The sequence below is a fragment of the Coturnix japonica genome, chromosome 14 (assembly GCF_054131305.1).
Source record: "Coturnix japonica strain WE chromosome 14, WE-NBRP24, whole genome shotgun sequence".
Classification (NCBI taxonomy): domain Eukaryota; kingdom Metazoa; phylum Chordata; class Aves; order Galliformes; family Phasianidae; genus Coturnix; species Coturnix japonica.
Window position 1 is genome coordinate 11979693 of NC_140676.1, and position 25044 is coordinate 12004736.

The window sequence follows — 25044 nt, forward strand, 5'->3', positions numbered from 1 at the left end:
GCGAACAAAATGGCGGCGGGCGGCAGCGGCGGGGCCCTGTCCCGGGTGAGGCGGCGGTTTGGGCGAGGGGCGACGAGCGGGGGGTGGGAGGGAGACGCGGAGCGGTGCGGTGCAGGGGTGCGGGCCGCACGCTGAGTCGCCCTCGTTGCAGGTGTGCAGAGCGCCGGGCGGGGCCTCGGTGCTCGCCGGGAGCGATGCGGTGAGCGGAGAGCTGCTGGCGCGGGAGGAGCACTACAAGTAAGGGGCGGCCGGGGGGCGGCGGCAGACCCTGCTCACCTCCCCGGCACCGAGCGCTGCGGGATGGCGGGGAGTCGGGCCTCAATATCCCAGTGTCTGAACCGCTTGTCCCACAGCGCACAGAAAGGCTGTAACTTCCTTCCTTCCATCACCGTGCCGTGCGGGGAACACAGCGTGACTGTGTACAGCGCTGGGCCTTGCTTCGCTCAGGGGCTTTAGGTTTTGCTGCTACTTAACAAAATGGCGTTACTCGTACTAACCTGCATATAAACACAGTGACACGTTTTAATTCTGTATTCACGTCATTGAACGCGACTGCTTCTCTAGTCCCTGCTTCGAAGTACGCTTCAGGATCGTGACTGAAAACAGAAGCGCTGCGGAGTTAAAGATGTGAAATGTGGTTAAAGCAGTAACATGACAGAAAACAAGGGCACCCTGTCTGTCTCAGGACTGTGCAGCCTGGGGGAGAGACCTCAGAGCAGCCTTGCAGAGTCTCAAGGGGGAGCTGTAAGAAAATGGAGCTATAGGTACCCCTGTTCGGAGCAGGGGGGTTGGTCTGGATGGCCTTTAAGCATTCCTTCCAACTGAAACCATTCTGTTTCTATTATATTCTATTATAGTCTAAACATGCGTACATGGTGTTTTATTACTATCGATTTGATAGAAAGACAGGACACTGATGAATCAACTTGAAGAATGCTCTGTAGTATTTGCTGCTCCTTTGTAGGAGTTATTAACATTTCACTTAGTTCTGGCAGATGCTACCAGGCTCACACGTACATCTTTAAATCTCTCAGAAACTCAGTGACAAGCATTATTACTGTACTTTTTCAGGAGACTGAATGCAGAATTAGAAGCAAAAAGAGAAAAGCTGATGCGTCAGACCGAAGAAGTAATGGTGAGTAGGTTATGCAGGCTGTTATGTAATTCAGCCTTGGTTCACATGGACACGGGGTCAAGTTTCAAAAGAAATTATTTTGACCATGACAACTAAAAGTAGTTTGGTTTCAAATTCAGTCTAAGCTTTTCTTGCCTTTTCCCAACTCCCTTCCTTCAGAATTGTAAGCTTCTACTAAAAAGACATGCAGTAATAGTTTTTATAGAATTTCATCAGGTAGATGGATATTCACATAACTGTGTAGAACATTTGCTAAAAAAACTTTTTATGATGTTTAAGTATCGTCTCTGCAGACGGTTTTATGTCTTAAATGAAATGCTATTTTGGTGTTTGAAAACCAGATGCTGCAATAACTAGTGAAATACATGGCTGAAGCTGAAAGGAGTACCAAGAATAAGCAATATAAATAGAAAAATATGTATTCAGTTAAAGGATACTTTCTTAAAACAGGAAAAAAAAATCCTGTTTATTGTTAGTATTATCTTTTAATGTTGGTGTGGCTTTGTGCCAATTTTTATATGAAAAATTGGTCAAGTTACACAAAAAAAAGAGAGCTTGGGGGGTGATCTGTTTCATACCCAAGACACCTTTACAGAACGTGCCCTTCTTATTAGAAATATTCAAAATATGGTTTCACTCAAATAAAAAAGGCTTGAAAACCAAAATATTTTGCCTATTTATTGAATTTCATTCTTTGTGTCCTATGAAAGCATACATTCCTCTAGAGTTCTGGTAAGTTGAGGCTGTGTGGCATTTGAACAGAAGCAGATGAAGCACCCAAAATAGCATCTAGTCTCTTTCCTTTGAGAAACAGCAACCAAACTGCTTTCCCCCCCCCCACCTTCTAAACACAGCTGCAGATCAAATATTATTGGGACACTTAATAAACCATGTAGCACTGCCCGATTGCACAGATGCACATTTAACAACAAAAGAAAAACAAGTCAGAATTTAAAAAGGAAAACAGGATAACTACTTTTAGCTCTGGATTATGCTTTCTAACCATTTCTTAGCAACACAGAAGCTATCTCAACATTCAGTGTTTGACTAAATTGTTCCCTAAAGAACATAACAACATATCAATGTCTGAATTATGGCTGTATTGCATGAATGAAGGCATATATTTAAGGCTTATGCTGCAGTACAGCAAATTGAAAGTTTTTTCCACCTCCTATGCCCACACTTCAGAGAAAGAGGGAGGATAACAGTATCTCAGATGATGAGTTTGCAGAAGTCATGCATTCTGAAGCAGTTTTTTTATTTCAAGCTACCTTTTCCTATGTTTAACAATCCTTTTCTACAGTAGACTTAAGTTACCGTGTCTTCTATAGTTCCACCATGATTTACTAATATATAATTGCTCTTTAATAGTTCATATTCTCCCCAAATTGACTTCTTTCTTTCCCTTAATAAAGAAGAGCCGACAAGAGACACTGTCTAGACCAATTTCAGTACAAACTAAGTACTGTGAAGATGGCAAACAGAGGTATGTACTTTGCAATTACTGTGTGTATTTCATGGGGAATCTCTGGTAATCATCTGTACTCCCTGACTTGTCCTAGCCGTGCTTTGCAGCGCAGACCATTAGTGGAGTCTAAATATTATCCTGTTGATTTAAATAACTGATATTAAACCAGTTTTCCTTGTTTTCAGAGAAATCTTATTTTTGCTGAAATATTCTATCTAGGAGACTAAATAGTTCAGATATCTGTAAAATGCAAGTAAAAGAAGTGGGTTTATTTACAGTACAAAACAGTGAACATACAGTAGTTGATGGCTTTTAACCGGTTTAGCTTATAAAGAAATAGTTTTTATCTTGGTTCTAATTTTACTTTAGTTAAATGCTGTGGAACAGGAAATACACTATTTAAAGAAACAACAACAAAAACAACCCACAACAAAGAAACCCAAGATAGACAAACATTCAGCTGCCACCGTCTGGAATGTTGCTATCATTGCACTTTACATACTTTCGCTCTGTAAGAATTTATGCCCAGATGTGGGTTTTGGCCTTTATATTCAAGTCTGTTAGCTGTAGAGTGGTACCTGGCAGTATTTACTCAGTTGTTCAAAGGTTTGTATACTGGTAGCACTGAAAGTGGCTAAGATGGAGATATGCTAATATACAGCTTAATGGAGGATCTACTAGATTACCACATTTGTGTCAAGAAGTCTCTGATGGAAGCCTGTACACCAGCAAAAGCCTTTGCTATTATAGTAACAGTTATTCCTGAGCTATTTTGAGGCTGTCTCTGTAAGGTGTGAAGGTCAGGAAAAAAAAAACAAATTGAAAACCCACCATCTCTTGTCAGTATAGCCATGCACTGTAAGCATATTCTAGTACATAGATCTTCTTTAGTTTTATATTCTGCTGGCTGAATTTTGAATACTTGACAGAAGGTTTTTATGAACTTCAAAACCGAGTTGAATTATGAGTAATTTCACAAATGAATGTGATCAGAGGAATCAGCCCCACAGTGATAGTTAACAACTGTGGTGGTATACATTCGAAATAAACAGAAGTGCTGGAATCGTTACAAAAATGTTGGTAAGTAATGCATCAGAGCAGCAGCTAATCTACCAATTACTTACATAAATTAAAAGGTCTTAAAACAAGCACTGTCTGTATTCTGGTAAATGTGTGTAGAAGAGGATTGAAATCCCATGCTGGAGTGAAAAAAAATACGAGCGTATGTTAGGAATCAGGCACACTGCTTATCCATGAGTAAACATTGAGGCCATTCAATTAGATTAGTTCCAAGTATTTGATATGTACTTTTCCTGTAAAATTATGCAAGCAAATTTGCTGTAAGTCCAAAGGAAGCACCTAAAATCTTTTTGAAACAAGTTCCATTGTTTCCTGTACGGCAAATGAACACTAGAGATGCTGGAATGAGGGGGAAACATTGAGGTCAAGTAGGAGATAGAATGAGAAAAAAGACAAGTGGCAAAAATTAATAAGAAATGTTAAAAGGCAAAAATATTCAAGTCATTCTCTATGGAGAATTGTATTTTAAAATAAGTAATGGAGGAGATTTTATACTTATGTTTTTGCAGAGAAATGTGATTTACCTAGAGACAAAGCAGCTCCACTGACACTGCATTGAAATCAGCTTTTGTTTACACTTCTGCTCTTCAGAGCATCACCAGGCTCACGGAGATGGGATCTGTGTGCGCATGGGCAGGCATGGTGCAGGCTTTGAATAGGATTAGCAAACACAAAGGGTTTGCTCATGCACATGCATCTCCTATTTACATGCTGAGATGGAATTGCTAAACATCAGCTTCTGTTTCAGTGTCACTGCAACTGTCCAACTACTATTTGTATATCATTTTGGGTTTTACACATTTGTTTCACTTACCAAGCAACTATAGAACTGTATTGCAAGGCTTTAGAAACAGGTTGCTGTGTGAAGGAGGGGGGAAAAAAACCCTGATAGGGATAAATAAATTTAAGAAATTTGGTGAGCAATGAGGTTTTTATTTATTTTGTGAGGAAGGCCAGGGGACAAGGGACTCAGCAGGATCGGATCAGTCTATTGATCATAAGAACGCTTTGTTTTCTCGAGCATCAAATGCTGTATTTTCATATTATCCTGAAAATGTAACTCTTATTTCTGTGGCAACAACTCCTCACTTTCTACGTCCTCTGTAAAACTAGCCAATAGGAAGGGAGCGTGAGGAAAGTAGGGTAAATAGACACAAACTAATCATCCTATTCTTGAAGTCTGTTGCCAGCCACACAGATAATTTCTCCTGTGGTGGTTTCGGTTTTGTTTGGGTATGTTTTTATTTTGGATTAATACAATCTGGAGCTTTGTTCAGATCATTCTTGTTGATGAATGGGCATCTACATTTTTTTAAAGGCAGGACCTAAGTATTTGTCTAGATCAGCTGGGCCAAAATATTACGGTGACTTGATGTGCTTGACATTTAAAATTAATTACGAATATAAGCTTATGTGTTAACTGAGGAGTTAGAAGCTGTAAAAAGTGGTAGAAAAAGATAATCACTCAGGAGATTGATAGAGATCTACATAACTTGCATTCTAAAAACAAAGAACTTATACATCGGACGCATAACTTGAATAATACACAACATGCTAAAACTTTCTGCTCTCTTCCAAAATAATCATTTAACCTGAAATGCGGTTTTCAGCCAAATAAACAGATAAGAAAGCTACTCTAATTTCTGTTGTCCCCCATCTATACAATGGATACAGTATTGGCAATATGTATTTCCTCTGAAATTCTGTGAGACTTTAAAAATTTAATTAAATAAATCACCATTTATTTCACAGTCCCTGTCAACTGCCAACAGCCAATTTAAGCATTCCCCTTCCTGGAGGTAGAGAACACAGGCCTGTATCTTTACCTTTTTTGCATAAATTCACTTATTGGAATGTCAGATGAGCATACGAGTCACTGAACTGCTGGTGATCTTTGGTCATGTTACCTGTCTCTCCTGTTGAAACTGTTAAGGCTCCATCCATACACTAGCTAAGTGCTTCCTGGTACAGACATAATCACTGGTCTTAGCTTAGTTACCTGCACTGCAAGAGATGAGATTCACATTCCAGTACATAAGCAAACGGTTGTGTTGGAGGCCATAATGGAATAATTATCCTAGATTCCCCAGGTGACTTGTGTAGCAAATGAGCTCGACTGGAAATAAGAATGAGACTGAATTTATGATTGGACCTGGCGTATGTTCCTACATACTGCTGATGGTAGATGTATCTGATGTTACTCTCCTAATTCAGGTGATGGTGGATTTTTAGCACAAAAATGTTGACTTTTGCTATATGCACTCAGTGAATTTAATTCTTCTTTTTCTGCAGAGATCCACTTTGTCTTAAAGTTCCATCTCTTACACATTCTCACACCAAGGTATCAAACTCAAAATTATTCTAATTTTCCTTCTGCCTATTACTTCTGTTTTTGAGGCCATGCTGTAGAGGGGGATTATACGGGTAGGAAGCCTGAGGAAAAGGATGCTCAGAGCACTGTTACAGGGACAGATGGAGCAGCATCTCCAATATTTTCTTCTGCTGCTACACCGCTGGATAAATAAGCTTCCATTACATTTAGTTTTTGTATTCTAAATTACTCTTCTGTAAAAGCTTTCTGTCACTTGTCAGAAGTGCTCAGTGTTTCAAACATCAATTTAAGAATTCTAAGTACAGAACACTGGAACATAAATCATTTCTTCCTTTCCCCAGTATAAGACTAAAGGCAGTACTACAGTCTTCTTGTAGTCCAAAGGATTTAATGCAGGATGGAAAATGCAATGGAAAGGTGAGATTTAAGTTAGGAACAAACTCCAATTAGAATTACATTGAGTCTTTCAGCAGATGAGTTAAAGTGTCCAGAATGTTCTTCACACTTATTTCTCAGAGTACAGTAGACTTATTTTTGAAGATCATTTACTTCGGTGAAAGAAACAAAATATCATCAGGTCTTTCCATAGGGAAGTTAAGATTACAACAATACTGTTTGTTATTTTAAAGGCATTTTTGAAGACATGATAAGCAGTGTTGAAAGAAGTGCAGTCCACAACAAATAGTTGATAACTTGATAATACCTCAGAGCTTTCTTAGCAATTAACTTATTATGAGGGCTTCTGAAAAATATCCTACAAGGACTCGGTATATATAATTTGGACAGATGGGCATAAAATATGCAAGATAATGACTAATACAAATAAAACTGGAAAAAATTGAAGATACCAAGACTTTGGAAATCAGAGGTTGGGCTTGGATGTATGGATAAGGGGGAAATAAAAAGAAAATACACACTAGCAAAAAGTCTTAACTAACTAATAAAAATCCCTATTTTCTGGGATATCTTACAGCCATCTAACAAGAAGAAATGTGCTTCTGCATCCATGGCTCAGAGTAGAATGCATTCTGGAAATAAAGGGAAAAGGATGACTTTGAGGTATATTATGCATGTGTTTTGTTGTTGTCTGTAATTAAGAATTTTGGGTTTTGTGTCATCAATGTATTTTTATTCATACATGCTTCTACATTTGTCTGTATCTGTACAACTAAATGCACCAAACTGTTTCTGTAGCGTAGCTCCCCCAGGTAGCTGTCTGGTTACCTATGCTCACCTCCACTCAAGCTTTTCTGGAGGCTGACAAGAGTCTCTGTTAACTCCATAAGTAAAAGGGTGCCCAGTGAGCACACTCAAAGTACATCTGGGGCAAACAGAGTGCCCACCAGTGGTGCAGGCTAATTTGCGATCAGACCTGTTATAGGAAATGTGAGGCCTTCTAGCTTCTCTGCTATTTTGGTGAATCTAGGGCTTACAGATCTAGAGAAAGTCAGTAGCAGTACCACAGCTTTCTGGGGTTTTCAGTTTTTGCTGAATAGCTACATCTCTGATAGCAAATTCAAGGTCGTAAGACCAAGAAATCAGGTTCTGGACAGAAGAGTAGAGGAATAATAGAAAAATGTTTGTGGATAAAATCCTGAGAGCAAATGAAAACTGTCACAAGAGAAAGCATGGACACATACCAAAACAATGGTCTGCAGAGTGACAGAACATGGAATCACTGCAGGCCAAGAACATCTTTTGGGATGTGGGAGTCACTTGTGGACCCTTTCTACCCCTTTGATTCCAGTGAGGTTGTACTGGCACCATATCATGAGATTTAGGAACAGTGTTGCAGAGGTGCAGAACCTATGAGGTGAACCCAAAGCTGTAGGAGAAAGTGAGCCTGCGTAGCATCCGTGTTGTATGCATTGTGTTCACTGCTGTTATAAACTTCCTTTTGCAACTCGTAGGATTAATGTACTTTCCTATCCAGACATAAGATGTAGAAGCTAACAGACAAGGGAAAAAGAAGTGAAACTTAAAACAGTAGTTAAGTCCAAAAGAACATTCCTGTTTCTTTCCGTATCTCTGAGGTATGAAATTGTTGGATGAGAAAGAGACAGTACTAAAATCACAACAGTAGAAAATAGCAATGAATCTGCTTCTACATTATAATGCACAAGCTGCTGTAATAGTGAGGAAGATAACAGTATTTTACATAAAGAAAATGAGAAATTGCTGTTGATTAGTTTTTGTGAGAGCAAGCAATGAAGTTGTGTTAGATAAAGCAAACACTATATTTCTGTAAGTTGTGCCTTATATTATAAACGTAAAATAGTGCTTGTGTTTTGTTATTTTTTTTTCCCCTTTTTGCTTTGTTTCAGTCCAGAAATCAATCTAGAAACACAAAATGCTGATGGTGCAGTGTTTGAGGATTGCACTGATTTTTCTTTAGCAAGAACAGTGAATGAAATTGAAGGAAAACTAGAGTCAGATTATCTGGATGACGATATTATTCCAAACACTGCAAGTGAAATTGGAGCAGGTAGGTTTCCTCCTATGGTTACATATGTTATTTGTACTCCCTGACTGTTAGTAATGGTTTCCCCTAGGGGGGCAAAAAGAAAGTTTTATGCCCTGAAATTATGTTAAAATGAAAAGGTTTTTCTTCCTAAGTATTCTTAAAGGAAAATGAGCCTTCTTACAAGGCTAAAGTAAGCAGGAAGTCAGATTCACTGCAGCCATTAAAAGGACACACAAAAAAAACTCCTCATATAATCTAACAGCTCCATTTCAACAGGCATAATTTCACAGAAATAGCTTGGTTTCTAACCTCATGTAATTGTGTGCAAATCTTACTTTAGATCTCCCAATACAGATCCTCAGATTTTTATTTATTATACCTGCATTTCATTGCTTTGTTCTGCTTTGGAATCTTACACCTCAAGGAGTTGTTATTGGTGCTCATGAGAGCGAGGATTATTTCTGTTACTTTAACCAGGAAGTGAACTGAAAACACCGTGGAATTATTTATCTTTCTAAAGTTTGTCGTTGCCTGTTTAGAACACCCTGAATGCCTCACGGGCAGCAGCAGTTCATCTTTGATGTGGAAAAGAAATTGTTGCAGAGTAGATTAGCAGCGTAAATCTCACAGAGCATTCATAATTATCACAAGCAAGTAAACATAGATACTAAGTAGCCCCTATTACAGAGGAACTGGGCCCACCCTTACTCCGAGGAAAGATTTTGTAACCAGGTCATTAAAGGTAAAAGGAAAGCTGGTTGGTTGGTTTGGGTTGTTGTTTTCTGTAATGGAAACAGTAGCAAATACCTCCTTAAATGGGCTTTAAAGTGAGCTAAACTGAGTATTCCACAGTCTATAAATGAGTAAGATAACCTACTGCCGCAGGATATTGTGAATACCTATATATAATATGTTTTAAGAAGAGAAACAGTAATACAGTATTGTTAGAAGTGTTCTTAAAAAAGCACAGACTGCTCTGTAGGGAGGTATTTACCTATTAGGAGGGGCTTGCAGCCTACATTCAATTCCTTGTTCTGAGCAGCATCAAGTTAGTTGTAACGACACAAATTACAGCTGCAGATTGATGGCACTGTAGAATTGCCCTATGGTGTAGTTTTCTTGACTTCGATCTTAATGCATGCTATAACATATAGCACAGTATGACAAAAGTTCCCAGAGAACTGGGTCTTTGATATTTTAGAGATGCTCTTTTCAGTCCTTAAAAAGAAAAACCCATCCAAAGCTTTCCCTAAGAATGAGAAACTTGCAACCTTTGTTTAGAAATGTTAGTTTCAATTTTCCTATTTCAGTTTAGTGATCTGTCAACATAGAACGCTTCTTTTTAAACAAAGAAGAAAATGAATTGTTCTTACATTGGTCTTGTCTCTTTTCTGCACTGAGTTATGAGTCCTTGGGGATATTAAGTGTAACTTTTTATGTCTACAGAAGCACAAGTCAGGTTTCTTAAGGCAAAGTTACACGTTATGCAGGAAGAGCTGGATGGCATCATGTGTGAATGCAGGAAGAAGGTAAGTTTTCTTATCTGTGAAAAAACCCTGAGCCTATCCGTCTTCCTTTTACAAATAATCAGAATTTCCTCACCTTTATTTACACTTTTAAGGGATTTTTTCCCCTTCATTTAGTAAAGAACCAGGGGTCTGTTTTTGTTTTGTGTTTTTTTTTTTTTAATTTCCCAGGAATTTTGAATTGAGAATAGTGATTTCTGGATAAACATGACCTTGAACTAAGAACTAGTAAAGCATTAAACAGAAAAGAATGATTGGTGCTGAAGTTGTGCCCAGCTCTATGGGCACACACTGGTGCATCATTTTGGGTACTGGATTCTGTGGTGTGGAAGTAACCTTATTATCAGATAATTTTCATATTGGCAAATTCACTGTACAATTATATTAGAAAGAATCCTGTTGGAAACATCCAGAAGTGGAAGTTTCTAAGGTGTTTGTGGTCACTGAACACTTAGGATAAAGTACACCTTTCCCATGTGAGAAATTTGCATTCAAGCAAGATTCTTAAGATGGAAGAGTAGGGAGAGACTCCATTTCTGTACGTGCCTTGTTAAAGAAATGAAGGACATAATATATCTCTGAGATAACTTGCATTAGAATTCACTTACAGTATTTAAAAGGTCATAAAAGTAGAATGTCTTTAAATTATAAGGCTTAATGTGGGCTGTAATTGCCATTAGGTCACAGAGCTAATACAGGATCCCCTTGATGGTAAGAGAAACTTGGATTTGATGTATCCAGAAATATTAGCTTGCTTTTAAGTCAAAACCAGATAATCCCTTCAAACATAAAGGACTGATTTCTTAGTAATTATATTCTTTTCCTAGTGTTTTTCCTGATGCATACATTTAGCTCTTCTTGCAAGAAATCACCAAATATCTATGTGCCATTATTCACATTACTATGCACATCATTGTTTTATTCTCACAGCCTTTGAACGATGGGGATTAAATGTTTGACATGTTACCACAGGACAGGCAGGAATAGAAGACTGCAGAAAAATACACAAGGAGAAAAATAGGTGCTTTTTTCATAGTACTGCCCTGCTAAATGGGTGGTTTGTTTTGCTAGTTTGTCTTCACATGCACTGTGCAATCCATCAGGAGGTATCTCAGGATTTAAAACCAACAGCACTTTCCAATCTTCATATCTACAGCGTGTATTTTGTAAATAAGAGTGCAAATATATGGCTATCGCATTTTTCTCCTGCAATGTTTTCTGTTTGCTTTTGCTCACTGCTGACAAACAGGATGATGAAAATCAGAATTTAAAATCTCAGCTTAAAGATACCGAAGAAGAAAAGAGGAGACTGCAACGAAAGATGAGCACACAGCAATGTCAGGCTGAGAAGTACAAGATGTTATCACAAGAAGCAAGCAAAAAATGCGAAGGATTACAGCAAGAGGTTGCTGCCCTAGAAAAGGTACTGCAGATATTAATCTCATTTATCTCACAGTGGAGGAAAATCATCAGATGCTCCCTTCAGACAAGTTCAACAGATTCATGTCCATCAATTCCATTCACATTCCCATCTCTGACAGTAGTTTGGGAAAGTGTATTTTGAAGTGTTTAATCACTTTGTAAGAGGAAGAAATTATCCATTTTGCTACTTGCTTTTCTTCTGCTTCTACAGTCACATTCTGTATTTTATGCAAAAAATACACAGTAGACAAAGCAACCTTTTCAGAAACTACCATCAAATCCATATGGAAGTCTTGAAAGCACAAAAACAACCAAAAAAAACCAAAACTACAAGTAGAGGAAAGGATGGATTCTTGTTCTCTGAAATGGACTTGTGTGTAAACCAGCCACTGCAGGTTGGATGCATCAGCATTAACCAGCCCAGTCAGAGCAGACACCCTTACACCCAGCTTTTTTGTTTGGAACTTTGTCTAAGAGCACCACGTGTTTTTCTGTAACTGCTGAGAGCTGGAGGGGTGTAATACTGCCAGTACTGGGTGGTAAATATAATGGAACCAGGAGAAGGTTTGACTCAAAATATGGGGAAGTCAGAATAGACTGTACAGAATACAGTTCCTTCCTCAGTTGCCTTTGCTTGGGATTTACCTCACTTGCTTCAGTTATCCCTAATCTGGTGCATTTTCTAGAAGCTGACAAGGTTTCTTACTTGATTTGATCATGACAAATAATGGCACTGCTTTAAAATACTGAGAAGGGAGAGCGTGCAGAAAGGCAATTCAGAAACAAGAGAGCCTGAGGGTTGAAGGCTAACAAAAAGGCCAGCCCTTTTCCCTGTTTGCTTAACAGAATGTCTTCAGGTACCCAAAGTTTGGTAGATTTTTTTTTTAGTCTGCTTCTTCTTCACAAATGACAAACTGTGCCAGAACTGCTCATCCCTTCTACTTTGTCTTTTATCTACATTCCCCAATCTTTAATCTCATTAACGTGTTTCTCAGCTTGGTCTCTTTTCCTTATTTCCTGACCTGCAGCACTAATACTTACCATATCAGAGATGAGAGGGAACTGTTTTGATTGTTGCCATAAACACTCGATGAACTATTTTCAGCTAGATAAAATAGTCACTACCCTGAGGCACCTTAAGCAGGCTGTTTTAATTTCTTGTTAATTACATGTGAGAATCTGTGAGAAAAAGAGGTAAAAAAAGCAGCTGCAATATTAGCTGCTGTTCCAAAATCTGCTCCAGGTTGGACACAGCAGCACTTGCCAATTTTTGCACTGCACATACAACTTATTTTTTTCTCATGGTCTCACATGGTCAGTTCCACAGCACATTTAAGGGAACCGTAAGAGAGTTTTAGGAAGACATGCCCATTTTCAAGATGTACAAGGTGAAAGGAAAAGAAAAAGGGCACCAGAGTAGTGAAAATCATGTTCTTTGATTCTCTTTGCAGGCCACACTAATCCACTCAAATTCTCATGGATGAGCCTCACTGTAAATGCATTGCTTTTGTGGCACACCCTAAAATACCACAATTCATAACATTTGTTTTTATCCTTTGCTTCTTATATAGGAATTAGAGAACTTAAAGCATGCACAAAAACAAGCTGCAAGCAGTCAGAGTGCAACAGAAGTTCGCTTAAATAGGGCCCTGGAAGAAGCAGAAAGGTGCAAAGCAGAGCTGAATAAACTGAAGCAAAGTAACAAGGTACAGTGGCTTGAAAAAACAAAGTCTGGGATTATTCAGTAATGCTGGAAGGAACCCGGAGGCTTGATCAGCTTTGGAAGTATGCCATCTTCTACAGGCTACCCCAGCAGTAGCAGATCAGCAAGAGGCCTAGTAACTTATTTCTACTGATAGCACTGCAGGAGGAGATGCATAGAAGAAAATCAGTGCCTGATTTCTGCCCCTCATTTTTGAGGTTAGACATGCCTAAAAAGAGAGGGAGATACACTTAAACACCTAAATAAGTACACAGGCAAACTGCAATATTTATCTTGTTAGAAGCCAGTAAATGCCCTCGTTTGAGTTTTCATTAAGTTTTGGTGAGGGAATATTTTAAGACATCCAGTTCATTTCCTGATGGGTCGTGGCTAATATTTGCCATTTTATAATGTTACGCCAAGTTTCTCTGGTTAAAGCTTTACTTCAGTGTATAATACATTTCTTGCCTTCCCATGGCAGGATGTCGCTAACCAAGAACTCAAAACAATTGAAGAATTAAAAGCAGAAAATAAAAAACTACAGAAACAAAAAGGAGAACTAATAGCAGGTTTCAAAAAGCAGCTGAAGTTAATTGATATTTTAAAGAGACAAAAGGTAAGAACCTAAATATTGTTGCCTTTCAAATAACGTGGCTAAAATTCTCTGTTTTCAAGTAACGCACACACATAAACCACAGCCCCAAGAACAGGAATTTTCAATGCAATGGAGCAGCTACTTCACTTTCATTAGCACACACAGCCAACATCCTCTTTGGAACTGACTCAGTTCCTAACTTGGAATATATCCTGTCACGGTGAAAGACACTGACAAGCTTTGAGGCCAAGAATATCTGTTTAAGAAACAAAATGCTGTTCAGGTAGTACCTGCAGGCAGCTCCCTGTGGCACTGTGTCAATACATTCCATTTTAGCATGTGAGGTTTTGTTGTCTCTTTTTCTCCAGCATGTTTTTTATTCTACCAGCAGCTGTACCTTAGTGCCCTCTCATGATTAAGCCATTACATTTCAGCCCCATGTTTTTCCTGGGTTCTCAAAGTATGTCCTTCTCTATTAATATTGCTTCTTGCTATTTGTGTTGTGAGGGGTTCTGTACGTGTGCAGATCTGGAACAAAGTGAAAGACCCTGTAGGTTTTGATGGAAGCAAATCCAAGTGAAGAGTATGTTCTACCGAATAAATGCAACATACATATGAGTATGTATGTAAAGTAACAGCAGTAAAGCTGCCAGATAAAGAAAGCAAGGAATGGTGACTCAAGCAGAAGCATCTTAGGAGTAGCCTTTGTGATAAGAAAATAGAACATTTACCCTTCAGAGTACTGTGGTGAGAACCTGACACTTAGTAAACACTTGAACTTGTTGAGCCTCCATAGAGAAAGAACAGTTCTGTATGAAGTGGCAACTTCATAACACAGACCGCACATACTTATCTTAGGAACAGAGAACTACACCATGGAAACACACCCTGGGATTTTGATTACATCTACATAGAACAAAGGAGGACAGGTAATCAGAACAAGAACTACTGGGACTGCTCATGCACTGCCAGTGAAAGCATTTTTCTGTCCACACCAGAACCAAAAAGAAACACTGGAAATAGTACTAACATCACCTTGTTTTGCACTCCTAACTGCTCACAGTTACTTTCAGAATAGAAAAAGCACAGCATTCACACAACAGATACTCTATACCTGAGCTACCTCATTCTCTGGAGCAGCAGCTTAGAGTAAGGAGCACCAAGGGACAGCATCTGACTGAACCCAAATCAGCATCAGATAAGCTTCACAAAACTTAAATTAAAAAGATAAAAAAACTTATTAATACTGTATCAAAACTGTAGATAATAGAAGAAACCATTTACTTTAAGTTAATAAAAACACATACTCACAGAAAAGCATTGCTGTTTGGTAGCTGACCTCTCAAAACAGGCAGAAGAACTTGAGAATACTACTAATGCTGCCTTTATCCCTCCCAGCAGAAGGAGCTGGGAAAGGCAACTAAGCTCACCTGACACCAGTATATATAATTACCAGAATTACTTCAGGTTTATTTCATTTCACAGCAGCCTGTTGCTGAATTAAAGAAAACCCCACAGGAAAGGTCAGTTTTCCAGTAATTTCTATGCCCTGTTAAAAATATATATATTTAATGCTATACAAAGACTTAAGAAAAGCCCCCAATCCTTTGAGTAGAGCTGAAGTTGCAATATAAACCATAACATATATCACAAACTGTTGAAGAAAATACATACAGCAACTTCATCTTAAGCAGGTGAGCCTCCATCAGAACCACAGCATGAAACCACAGCACAATGGATTGGAAGCCCCTTTCGGTCATGCAGAGATCTTTGTGTTTGTCATTTATGCTGCTGTATCTTCTGCTCCTAATTTGTTTATGTTTTATCTCTTTCAGATGCACATTGAAGCTTCTAGGATGCTTTCTTTTACTGAAGAGGAATTCATGAAAGCTCTTGAGTGGGGAAATGGTTGATTCAAACTTGTTTGAAATACAAGACAGCCAGTAGGTTGTTCTGGCACTACAAGTGTATGCTAATAGTTAACAAATAGATTCAGTGGATGGATTTTGGTGATTTTGCTCACGTTGAAATTATTTCACCTATAAACGCTTGATAGGTTGCTTTGGGATGCTACATGCAGTGCAGACTTGCTGTCTGTTCTGTGAGGAGCCAAGGGGCACAAAGCGCGGGTGAACTTTATTATCTGTTATTCTGTTTCAGCATTCAGAACTGTTAGATGAGGTAATGTTCCATCTGAAGAGAAGCCAGAATGACTATAATCTGATACAACTTATTGTTTAAAGTTCCTATTTTATTTAGGGTAAAAAATAAATAAATATATTTATATATTTCTGTGGTCACTTTATACTGGTAATGGATACAGACAGGAGCAATGGCTCCATATCACAGGTGCTCCACACGTATTATCTCCTGGAAGATTTTATGATCTCATCAGTATAACCAAGTATTAGATAAAAATGTGAGTGTATATGAGCCAAGCATATGATGTACACAAATGAACAAGAGTAATAAAGGCCTGGCTGATGAAGCTTTGTTAAACCTCAGCTATTTCAGTGGATTCCTCCCTGAGAGTGATTTGGTAGGAATGTGATACACAAAGAGTTTGTTTATGTGCTGAAGTGGTTATTAGCAATGACTCTGAAAGGTGCTTACAGTGAGAGCGGGGCTGGTCTCTTCTCACTGGTGACAGGATGAGGGGAAATGGCCTCAAGTTGTGCCAGGATAAGTTCAGGCTGGATATCAGGAAAATCTTCTATACAGAAAGGGTTGTAAAGCACTGGAATAGGCTTCCCAGGGAGGTGGCTGAGTCACCATCCCTGGATGTGTTTAAAACGTGTTTGGATGTGGTGCATAGGGACATGATATAGCAGAGGGTTGTTAGTTAGGGTAGTATGGTCAGGTTGTGGTTGGACTTAATGATCTTTAAGGTCTTTTCCAACCTGAGCAATTCTGTGATTCTCTGGCTGACCTCAAAATGAGAATTACATCTCAGATTCTACTGGCAAAGTCACGGAGTTACTAGCAAAGTAACTCTGGTCTACCAGTAGTGATTTACTTTACCAACCTTTAGAGAGTAGTTTAATAGTACAATGCAAATGTAGATACTTTTTTAACTTACAGAAAGAAATAGTGCACTAAGATCATTGTATTGTCTGTTATGTGATACCCATCTGAGCTTACGCTGCCTCAGGTTTCTGCAGCGTGGCTGAAGAAAGCACTTTTAAACATTGCTTCATCATGAACTCAGTTGTATTTGTGTAGCTGATTATTGAGCAATCTGTAGCAAACAGTTTATTCCTGAAAAATATAAGTGCACTGAAATAAGATGAGCCCTTCGTCAGCTCAGAACTCCAGTCTTAAAATGGAGATTTTTACGAGAACAAAAACAAGTTCCTCGCTGTTAACAGCAAATGGAAATCTTCCTTAGCAATCAGGTGACACCTAGTGGCAAGGCAGGAGGGCTGACAGTAGGAATTTCAGCTCTCTTCCAAAAGTGGATTCTCTCTTCTCTTCTGATAAGCCAACCTAAATTTCTCACCAAGCATGTTAACATCGTCTTCACTTTTGAGTATTCCCTGGAGAAAGAAGCACCACAAAAGATAAATTAAAGAGATAATTGTGGATCTCTGATTTTTTTTTAATGGAAATGATTGTACGGCTTATATCCTCGGAATCTGTGTTACCTCAAAAATAAACCAAATAGGTCCGAAAATCATCACCAAAACTCAATGGACGAATTTCTAACTGCTGCACTTGGTGCTAACCTAGAAGTGCTTTTTTTATTCAGGCAAATTATGGTGAGAACCCACTAAGGATTGTCATGTAAGCACTAGACAAAAGACAGTGTTTACCTGCATTGTATTTCTAATAAAAGTGCTTTGAGGCAGCAGAGCACATCTGTAGGTTTAGCAAAATCAAGAAACTACACTGAAAAGAGGCACTGGCTTGGCAGTGAGCACTGACGTTCTTCTGTGAGCCCTGCCATTTGTTGCACTGTCACAGGGAAGAGGCCTCGCTTCCATGCCAACAAAAGACAAACAAGGCAGCCAACACAGCTCCTAAAACCCAACTGGAGTTGGTCAAAACTGCCTTTTAGTGGAGCCCTTTCTAGCTGGAAAAGCCCTGCTTTAAAAATTACATTCCATATCCCAAAAGCTTTGGTTCTGCAAAGGGCTGCGGAAGCAATCAGCAAGCTCTGCACATGGCCTCAATAGGGCAGAACAGCCCAAAGCTTCCCAGTGTTCTTTTACTGCTTTCTGACCCAGGTGAGCACACAAGAGCTGATACAATTATACTTATTCCATGTAATTCACATGGCTAACAGCTTTTCCTTATACTAGCCAAGAGATAAAAACAACAGTCTCTAGAACAAACATTTAAAGCATGTAACAGATAATCACTTACTCTGGGAAGATAACCCAGTAATTTAGATGCATGTTCTTTCAGGAGTTTCTGTCTCTCTTCTTCAACAACTGCACGAATGTTTGCTTGTCTTTCCTCCTCTAACTTCCATTCTTCAAGTTCACGCTCCTGCAATAAACAAGCAAGTCTTGCTGAGTCCAGCTCTGTGAACATTTACTTCCACCAACAGAAACTAAGGATTAAAGAGGCGTGTGGTTGGTTGGTTTCTTTTGGTGGAGTAGATTTTGAGTTTTCATTTAATTTTGATTCTTGGTCACAAGCAAATAGGTTTGAAAAGAGTGAAAAGTGTATGTAAAAGAAACAAAGTACATGTTAAGTAGAAGAAATATCTCTGACAAAAGAGATCGAATAGCAAGATATGCATCCTCAGTTGTGTTGGCTGATCAGGGAGGCTGAGCTGACCTCATGGCTCTTGAAGAGCTCCCTGCAGCGCATGCTGGGTGTACAAGGATCTACAGGCTTGAACCTTTCAAGCTGTAAGAAGTCAGCTCCAAAAAGATGCCCTTCTTGTCAGCAAAACAAGGGGCTGCTTCCCATCCCCTCCCCCCAGCCACATCTCCGCAGTTCTCCTGTCACCTTTCCCTACAGCCTTGATGTAGGACAGAGTATTCTCATGGTAAAATATTTTGGTTCAGACCAAGGGTGAAACTGAAAACTTCTCTTACTTTATCTGCAATGAATTGTTTCTGACGGTCTTCAATAAGTTTTTCCACAGCCTTTCTGTGTTCAAGCTGTTTCATTCTTCGTTTCTGAGCATTCATCTGTTCAATACGATCATCCTCTGCAAACTTGGCCTCCATCTGCTGTCTGAAGGCTTCCTCCTCCTCTTGCACGGCTTGCTGCGCTATCTTCTTCAAAGCAAGCTGCTCTTCATACACTTGCCTTAATTCCAGGCGTTGCCTTATTTTCTTCTCCATTTCTGCCTATAAAGAAAATTCAGTAAGATGCTGCATATTGAAATAGTTTGAAGAAATTCATCTTCAGCCAAACTGATTTCTCAGAGAAGAAAATGGCAGCAGCTGTTATTGGCTGCATAATAAGAAGCCTGGTACCTGACAAGTACCAAAATCCCCATATACCTACTTGCAGAAGTCCACGAAAAGCGAGCTTCCCTACAGCCAGCACAGACAGCGCTTCAGCTGCTCCCAGCACTCACCAGCTCCTTCTTTCTGTCCTTCTCAAGTTGTTCTTCCAGATGCAGCTCCTGGCGCATTTCTTCCAGCTCGTCACGCTTCTGCTGCTCTCTTTCTAAATTCTGGGCAATCTTTAATAAGGAGGAAGGATTTATAAGTGAGAGAGACAAACACACAATATGCTTTTCTACAGTTTTAACTTTTAATACCATGGCCTGAACTCGCAGTTTTTTCTCCTCCTCGTCTTTAACTTTGGCCATTCGATCTTCTTCTCTTTGTCGCTGCCTGTTGGCAAACTCCACAATTTTCCTGTTTTCTTCCTCCATCTCTTCCCGTTTCCTCTGCCTCCACGCAGCTTGTTCCTTCTTAAACTCTTCGATATACTTCTGAGTTGCTCTCATCTTCTCTAATTTAAGTTGTTTTTCCCTGTATAAAATAGAAAACAAAAGAGCATTGTTATTTACTATACTTAGTGATACTAAGAAGATCACGTGCTCACCATTAACAGTATATTCAAGACTATGATTTAAATGACCTTCCTTACCCATTCAGCTGGAAACCAGATGCCTGAATTGCAAATACTTACTAATGAACTCCCTCTGAAAAGGACACAAGGTGGGCTGAAATAAGTCAAATATTCTGGCTCTTAAAATAGCAAAATCCATGTGAGTCAATTTCTTGTTACTAAAATGTTACTAACATTTGATCTTCCTCGTAGATCTTCCTTATGATTTCATCAATCATGAGTTTCTCTTTCAGAAACTCTTCATAAACTCCCTGCTTGTTCCGCTCCTGTTCCTCGAGCTGCTTCTCCAGCTCTTGCTGATACATCATTTTCTCCTCATTTCGCCTCTGTTCTGCCAAGCTCTCTTCCTTAGCTGCCCTCTCATACTCTTCCTTCATCTTCTGGGCTATTTCAGCCTCACGCTTCTACAGGAGGAAATAGAAGAAAAAGCTCTAAAAGATCACTTTTACTCCATTACTTCCCACTTGTAAAATTACACAGCACAAGGAAGGAGCACTGCATGATGAGACCAGTGTCTCTCTCCCCTCTACACACACTCAGTGCCTCACTGCACAGAATGTCTCAGCTCAGGAAGAACCCTTGGGGAGAATCCCCGTTATATAAACAATGTGAGGGCAGCTATCGGTACTTGAAGGCAGCTATACGTGCTGCTAAGACCAAGTAGAGCATTCAGCGTATGAGCAAAACCAGCTCATCACATTGGTGTGATAACTGGAGGGCAGCAGAACGTTGCAGAACTGCTGTGTTTATGGCTGCTGCACACAGGGGAGGACAGGTGGAATTACCATTTTCTCACAGGTGGAATTACCATTTTCTCACACTCTATGGCTTCTTTCTCAGCGATCTGCGCCGCTCGCTCTTTGTTCAGATAGGCCGATTTTAGTTTGCTCTCGAGTTCTCGAAGTTCAAGACTGAGATGGGGAAAAAAGAGAAGAGATAAAGCATGCTGTGCTGCAGCAGTGTGGTGCGGATGGGGGCAATATTATTTGCAGTGTGGGAAGCAGCTGTAGGTATCTGCAGGTATCTGTATGTATCTGCAGGTATCTGTAGGTATCTGCAGGTATCTGTAGGTATCTGTATGTATCTGTATGTATCTCTATGTATCTGTAGGTATCTGCAGGTATCTGTATGTATCTGTATGTATCTGCAGGTATCTGTAGGTATCTCTATGTATCTGCAGGTACCTGTAGGTACCGGGGTGGTCGCTACCTGTTCTCCCGCACTTGCTGCCTCTTCTTCTCGTCGTTCAGCTCCTCGTGTTTCAGCCGTGCCAGCTCAGCCGCCAGCCGCTCCTCCTGCAGCCGCCGCTGCTCCCGGTGCTGCCGCTGCTCCTCGTTCTGCCCGGAACGAGTCACCGCCGCCACGTCCGCCCCCGTCACCGCACACTCCCCCCCACCCCCCGGTGCTCCCCCCTCGCGCCGCCCGCAGCTCTCACCGCCCTTATGGCCTCCTCGAAGCGCAGCTCCTGCTCTATGGCCGCCCGCAGCCTGGCTGCCCGCAGCCGCCCGCCCCGCTCCTCCGCCGCCGGCGGGAGCCCCACGCTGCGCCACGCGGCCGCCTGCGGGCAACAGAGCGGCGGTAGCGGCGGTACAACAGCCGGGCCGCCCCCACCGGCCCCAGCGCCGCCATCATCCCGCCCGGCTCACCATCCCGACGCACCGCCACGCGTCGCCACGGCAACGGCGGAAGCAAAAAGCGAGTTCGTTCCGTGCGGGTAACGCTGCGGGGACACGGCGCTCAGCTGAACGCAGCGCGCTGAGTGACGCTGCAGGAGCACAACGACGGGCGGGCGCTGCGCGGACAGGAGGAGCCGCTTTGCACGTTCACTGTTACACGGTGTTTTAGATCCCGCCGTGTGACGGTGATAATAATGCTCCAGCCGAGATACGACGTGGGCCGTGCTGACTCTGCAGTACGAAGCACTGCGGGTAACGGTGTCACCGTGCGGTGATTTACCTCCTGCAGATGAAAGGATACACGTGAATGAACAGGAACGGCCTGAAACATCCGAGCAGCAGCATCGATCTGCTACACACACACATAGAGCACTGAGAAGCTCCCGCCTGCTTTCCCTGATGCGGGTGATGGATGGAGCAGCACATTGAGCAGCCGAGGGGCCGGCACTGCCAGCAAATCTGAGCACCAGGAGTAACAATTACATCTAAAAACTTATTCTGCAATAGAGAGGAGAATACGTCCCAGTGCAGCAGCAGAAGGTACCTTTAATTATGAGATTATGGACTGTAGACAGAAGTACTGCAAGGAATGGAGACACTCAGTGCTTCAGTTGTGTTCAGCAGAAGTCCAGCTGTTCCTGATGTGGTTTAGTATTTAGATACAGCGCTGAGTGCGGCGCATGAAGAGAATAACTGGACCTCAGGTCAGAGAGGATCCTCTTGGAGAAGCACATGACCAGAAACTCATCTTTAGGGGCAGCGTTTCTCTGGCTCATCTATAGGTTCCCGTGGCTATTCTGTGGGGAGTATCTTTAGAAACAGAAACTGTAGAGTAGTGCAACTTCATTTGACTCTGCTTTAGTGCATGCAGGCAGCCCCTTCCAGCTCATGTGTTGATAAAACCATTTTTTCACCCCACAGTGTCTTACCTCTATATAATGCTTTCAATTCTTCATTTCCATATTGGCATTAAATGTAGGTACTTCTTGAACCTCGCAGGCCAAACCCATTTGTACACTGTGAAACAAAAGCAGAGAATCAGGACATTATTTCTTCTCTCAGTGCCAGGTCTCCTTTCATACAGCACTCAGGATTTATTCAGGCTCAATGTGGGCGCTCCCTTGGGCTCATTTCTTTCACATCTTCCCTGTGTGCTCCTGTTTCTCTATGGTTTCTGTCCTATTATTCCTACTCCAACCAACACCAAGTTTGTGGCTTTCTGCATCTCTTCCATTGGTCAGCATTACAAAATGACTGAGCAAGGTAACTAAGTGAGCTATATTCTGTAGTTTCTTAATATTTTAATCTATACTGCAGTTCAATTTCTTCTTACAGATACCCTGAAAAAAGACAGTGACGACACCAGCAGCAGCAGCCAGGTTTTGTACACCATCCAACAGGAATGTGTTCCATTCAGTGAGCTGGGAAATGAGCTCTTACAGCACACAGCACACTGCGAGCCCCCTGCCAGCTGGCTGCTGGATCTGCACGGGTTGTGGAGCACAGCATTTTCCTCTGCATTTGGCACAGCTTTGCAAGCATTTGATGATTAAAAAATAATTAGAGCGCCATGTCCACCATGCTCCTTATAATCCAACCAGCAAACACAGGGGAAAATACAAACTACGACCACCAGGCTTTCTGCTTCACCTGTAATCACTTTCTCTTTTTAGGCAATTGTCTGATGCAGAACACAGAGAGAGAATTTGGTACCACTACTTCTGTAATGGCACTTCTCGTCCATGTAGCAAAGAGCTTTCTGCGCTCACATCCAAACTCTTGTCCTCCCAGTTAAACTGAAAATGAGTTGAGATCACACGTTCAGTTGATTCTGTGATTCAAGCAAAAGGAGTGAGTTCTTTCTGATGCAAATTCACACCCATGTTTAGCCAAGGATCTAAATGCTGATGGGTGTGCAAGCTGGGCACACAAAACCTCATCCAGGAGCCTTTATGTAGTTTATTCAGATTTTTAAATGTGAGCTCTGTTTTATTTATTCCTCCCTATAGTGGCCCCCACAGTGCAGCATGTGAAAAGGCAGGATGGCACCGACACCCTGCACTGCCCACTGCATTGGAAGCACCAGACCCAGGTGTCTGCATGTATCTTAACTGGAGTGCAAAGACAACACCAAGAGAAGTGCTTAGAAGAAAGCAGCACCCCTCTCCTTCCTGCACGATACCATCAAACACAGTAACTCCAAAGCGTCTATTTTAACATATGTGGATAATTAAATAGTTGAGGAACTCTAAAGTGGAATTCAGCAGAGAGGGAAAAAAATAAGAAAGATGTCCTGTTCAAAATTCAGTGTCTAACAAAGAATTGAACAAACTAATCCATAACCATAACCCTAAGCCACAACATCTCTGAACTAATGGGGAGGACAACTGAAGGGCAATAAACAGAAAAGAAATGTCAATCCCAGAAAGGGCTGAGAGCAACGTGAAAGTAATTCTGCTGCCTGTGTCCATCTCCCATGCTGGCACCTGGCCCTGCAGCCAGCCCTGGCAGTGCCACAAGCCCTGGGCTGCTGGAAGCTCTGCTTCACGGCCCCATGTGGGGACATCTGTGGGTCCTGGGGCAGCTCAGTGCACTCCCTGATGTTTTATTCAAAACCCTTCAGAGAAAAGAACAGTACACAGTGGTTAATGACACATTTCACTGCTGCTAAAACAGCAAGTTGGTGGTAAAAGAAATGCAATTCGCCAGTTGACTGGGCAGCAGCAGCTCAGCATGACGCTCCCCACCTCACACGCTGCTCCTCCACACACTGTATGTGCCACCAGAAGTGGGGCTCTGCCAGCACCGAAAGCTGAGCTCACTTTCCCACCCCACAGCTGAGCTCTCATCCGCCCCTTCCTTCCCCAGCTCAACACATCTCACCTGGGATATCAAGTAAGCCAAGCAGCTCACCTGAGATCAGATGATGCACACACACACACTGCAATGAGTAGCTCCATACAGAGTTGATTGTGTGCTGATGCTTTGTGCAATACACGAGCTTGGGACTTTTTGAAATGAACAGTTCATCTGGAATTACATTTCTACAACTTAGAAATCAAACTTAACCTAATTTGCTGCAGCTGGACACCACCTGCAGAGTGCTGGTTAAGTACTCTGAACATTATATACTTATCTTTTAAATATTGATAATGCCATTCTTCATTTATGTGACATGAAGTCCCACAGGGAATAATTATGCTAATTAAACCTTAATGATTCTTGCAAATAAATGATCAAACAAAATTGCTACTGTTGATTTATATTAATGGATGCCTTTAGGAGGAGATTTGTCAGGACGTGCTGCTTCTTGAATCCCAATTCATCTTATTTAGCAGAATAATGTACATAGTTTGTAAAACAGATTAAGCATTTAAAATATAATCTGTTCATAGAGTTTCTGCAGTTCATAACATTCAAGTGTTGTTATCTTGCCTTATGGCAATCTGCATTAAGTGCTTTAATGGTATATAACTTTTTCTAGAGTGTTTCTTTTCTTTCTTCCTTAGGGAGACGTGGCTGAAAGAGACAAATAGTTTCTACTTTTCTGTTATTACTGGGCATACTCGAAATTCCCACCTCACATCCATCTATTCTTTTGA

At 40.9% G+C, this 25044-nt stretch overlaps 3 protein-coding genes across 13 annotated transcripts in view; 1 reads left to right on the plus strand and 2 right to left on the minus strand.

The window, feature by feature from the left end:
• The window catches only part of RFX7 (regulatory factor X7), a 75056-nt gene extending 74450 nt beyond the window's left edge, over positions 1-606 (minus strand). Inside the window, exon 1 of the mRNA XM_085515570.1 lies at positions 498-606. The gene's annotated coding sequence lies outside the window, so the exon portion shown is untranslated. The remainder of the gene's footprint in view (positions 1-497) is intronic.
• On the plus strand, positions 1-16012 carry TEX9 (testis expressed 9). Of its 8 annotated transcripts, none has more exons than XM_015872742.3 (12): positions 1-45; positions 152-237; positions 1072-1135; positions 2551-2621; positions 5976-6024; positions 6989-7074; positions 8340-8500; positions 9926-10008; positions 11255-11428; positions 12999-13133; positions 13611-13745; positions 15560-16012. In XM_015872742.3, the coding sequence occupies exons 1-12, from the start codon at positions 10-12 to the stop codon at positions 15635-15637; spliced, it is 1158 nt and encodes a 385-aa protein (XP_015728228.2). In that variant the 5' UTR covers positions 1-9; the 3' UTR covers positions 15638-16012. The 8 variants fall into 8 exon arrangements, with proteins under 8 accessions (XP_015728228.2, XP_015728229.2, XP_015728231.2 ...); XM_015872743.3 differs by having other exon boundaries at positions 2554-2621; XM_015872745.3 differs by lacking the exons at positions 5976-6024; positions 6989-7074.
• The window catches only part of MNS1 (meiosis specific nuclear structural 1), a 21222-nt gene continuing 12132 nt past the window's right edge, over positions 15955-25044 (minus strand). The window contains exons 3-14 of one of the 4 annotated variants that reach the window (XM_085515586.1): positions 22372-22459; positions 21987-22234; positions 21413-21725; positions 21202-21324; positions 20976-21103; positions 20575-20677; positions 19941-20170; positions 19450-19666; positions 19264-19371; positions 18773-19030; positions 18090-18215; positions 15955-17260 (exon numbers count right to left, since the gene is read on the minus strand). In XM_085515586.1, the coding sequence (XP_085371712.1) occupies positions 17162-17260; positions 18090-18215; positions 18773-19030; positions 19264-19371; positions 19450-19666; positions 19941-20170; positions 20575-20677; positions 20976-21103; positions 21202-21324; positions 21413-21415 (1395 nt within the window). In that variant the 5' untranslated portion in view covers positions 21416-21725; positions 21987-22234; positions 22372-22459 and the 3' untranslated portion in view covers positions 15955-17161. Of the gene's footprint in view, positions 17261-18089; positions 18216-18772; positions 19031-19263; positions 19372-19449; positions 19667-19784; positions 20171-20551; positions 20678-20975; positions 21104-21201; positions 21325-21412; positions 21726-21986; positions 22235-22371; positions 22460-25044 lie in introns of those variants that run through there. The other 3 variants (XM_085515587.1, XM_085515589.1, XM_085515588.1) reach the window with 3 other exon arrangements.